This window comes from Phacochoerus africanus, chromosome 4, assembly GCF_016906955.1.
Source record: "Phacochoerus africanus isolate WHEZ1 chromosome 4, ROS_Pafr_v1, whole genome shotgun sequence".
In the NCBI taxonomy this organism is placed as follows: domain Eukaryota; kingdom Metazoa; phylum Chordata; class Mammalia; order Artiodactyla; family Suidae; genus Phacochoerus; species Phacochoerus africanus.
The window spans coordinates 68,007,593-68,009,919 of NC_062547.1; the positions used below are offsets into that span (position 1 = coordinate 68,007,593).

Consider the following 2,327-nt stretch of genomic DNA (forward strand, 5'->3'; position numbering starts at 1 on the left):
CCCCCATAGATTGAACCTGTGTCCTCATGGATGCTAATCAGATTAGTTTCCACTGAGCCCAGACAAGAACTCCTAAAAATTAATTTAATTAAATATTATTAATAATAAGATGATATTTTTATTTTATTGTTAAATATATTTAATTTTAATTTTTATTTAATTTTAATTATTTTATTATTGTTGATTTAGAATGTTTTGTCAATTTCTGCTCTACAGCAAAGTGATCCAGTTATAACATATATATATACACATATATATGCACACACACACACACACACATATATATATATATATATATATATATATATATATAAATAAATTCTTCATGTTATCATCTATCATGGTCTATCCCAAGAGTTTGGATATGGTTCACTGCGCTGTACAAGAGGACCTCATTTCTTATCCATTCTAAATGAAATAGTTTGTATCTACTAACCCCAAACATTCTAAGTCCCATCCAAACAGCCTTCTTGATTCAGAGACTTCTCTGTGGATAAATGCAGGGATCTGTTTGTCATTAAGTAATATGAGGAAAACTTTAGTGTATACCAACACAAATTGGATATGGAGGAAAATACGTTATGTACTCGTGTGTGGATAAGTGACAGAGGGTATATATATTTAAGGGAGAGCACATGACAGGTATATAGTAGGGCATATAGTAGGGAGAGTGGCATATAGTAGGGAGAGACCAGTGTTAAGGCATTTAAAATGATGATTCTATAGCAAAAATGAATTACTGAACTCCAGCTATGGATTTCCCTGGTGGCTTAACGAGTGAAGGATCTGGCATTGTCACTGCTGTGGTGCAGATTTGATCCCTGACTCTGGAATTTCAACATGTCATAGGCTTGTCAAAAAAAAAAAAAACCTGAAAAAAATAAGCTGCAGTTATTTGATAGGAAGTATGAGGATAAGATACCAGGATTAATGATAAAGATGTATTTACAGGATATGGAATATGAAAACCAAGGTAGTTATGTTCATTCTGTAAAATGTAAAATAAAAAAAAATCCCCAAAAGTGAGGATGGGAGTTTGGGGTTAGTAGATGTGAACTATTACCTTTAAAATGGATAAGCAATGAGACCCTACTGTATAGCACAGGGAACTATATCCAATCTCTTAGGATAGAACATGATGGAAGATAATATATAATGAATGTAGATATATGTACGACTAGGTCACTTTGCTGTACAGCAGAAATTGGCAATACACTGTAAATAAACAATACTATAATAAAAAAGAAAATTTAAGAAAGAATGAAATTTTACCATTTGTAGCAACAAGGGTGGACTTGGAGCTCATTATGTTAAGTGAAATAAGTTAAAGAAATACAAGTACCACATGGTATCACTCATGTATGTAAGCTAAAAAAATACCAAAAAATAGTGAATAAAAAACATAAGCAGCAGAATAATAGATATAGAGAACAAACTAGTGGTTACCAGTAGGGAAAGTGGAGGGAGAAGGGCAAAATAGCGATAAGGGGGAAGAGATTTATGGGATTATATGAAATCATGTATGGGAAACTTTTGGAAAATTGTAAAGCACTACAGAGTTTAAAGACTGTTTCATTCAATAAAAAATTCTCATGCTCAGGGCATATCCAAGTCCAGTTACATCAGAATTTCTGGTGGTAAGACACAGTTGTCAGTATTTTCATGCTTCCCAGATAATTTCAATAAAAAAGCCAAGGCTAAGAAAGGGTGACATGTATCCTTACACATAACCTGCATACATACAATAAATAAATAGCAATTACTATGTTAAATACACGAAAGCTGTGGAAAAGATATACATCTTAAATATACATAAAAAGTGCTATTCATCTTCTAGGATGTTTGGCCACCAATGATAAACTCTAGCTTATCCAATTGTGTACCATGGAGTCCAAAAAGCTGACCAAAAAAGGAATCAAAACTAAGATGAAACAGAGGGGTGGGTTCATGATGACAGGGCAGTGCAGTGTGTGACAGATGGACACAAACCTGTCATAGGCCATTGCTGTCAGAAGAGTACATCCCAAAAGGATGAAAGTAGACATCTGTGTCAGGAAGCCTGCATAGGAGATGGCTCTGCTATGAGTTTGGATGTTCATAATCATCTTGGGGACAGTGGTGGAGATGAAGCCCATGTCAGCCAAGGACAGGATGGAGAGGAAGAAGTACATGGGGATGTGGAGGTGGAAGTCAGAGGTGACAGCCAGGATGATGAGCAGGTTCCCCAACATGGTGACCAGGTACATGGACAAGAACAGGACAAAGAGAAAGGGCTGCAGGTCTGGATCCTCTGAGAGTCCCATGAGGAAGAATTCTGAGGCACTTGT

The 2,327-nt window shown here is 35.5% G+C and overlaps 1 protein-coding gene across 1 annotated transcript; it reads right to left on the reverse strand.

Annotated features, from left to right (window-relative positions):
• Positions 1-1,862: 1,862 nt before the first annotated feature.
• Positions 1,863-2,327, reverse strand: LOC125124397 (olfactory receptor 7E24-like). The gene has a single exon (XM_047774512.1). It carries the CDS (start codon positions 2,301-2,303, stop codon positions 1,863-1,865), a length of 441 nt encoding a protein of 146 aa, XP_047630468.1. The 5' UTR covers positions 2,304-2,327.

What these genes read in the sequence shown, in the direction of transcription:
- LOC125124397 (XM_047774512.1), bottom strand. Translation starts at nt 2,303, where the DNA reads ATGGGACTCTCAGAGGATCCAGACCTGCAGCCCTTTCTCTTTGTCCTG.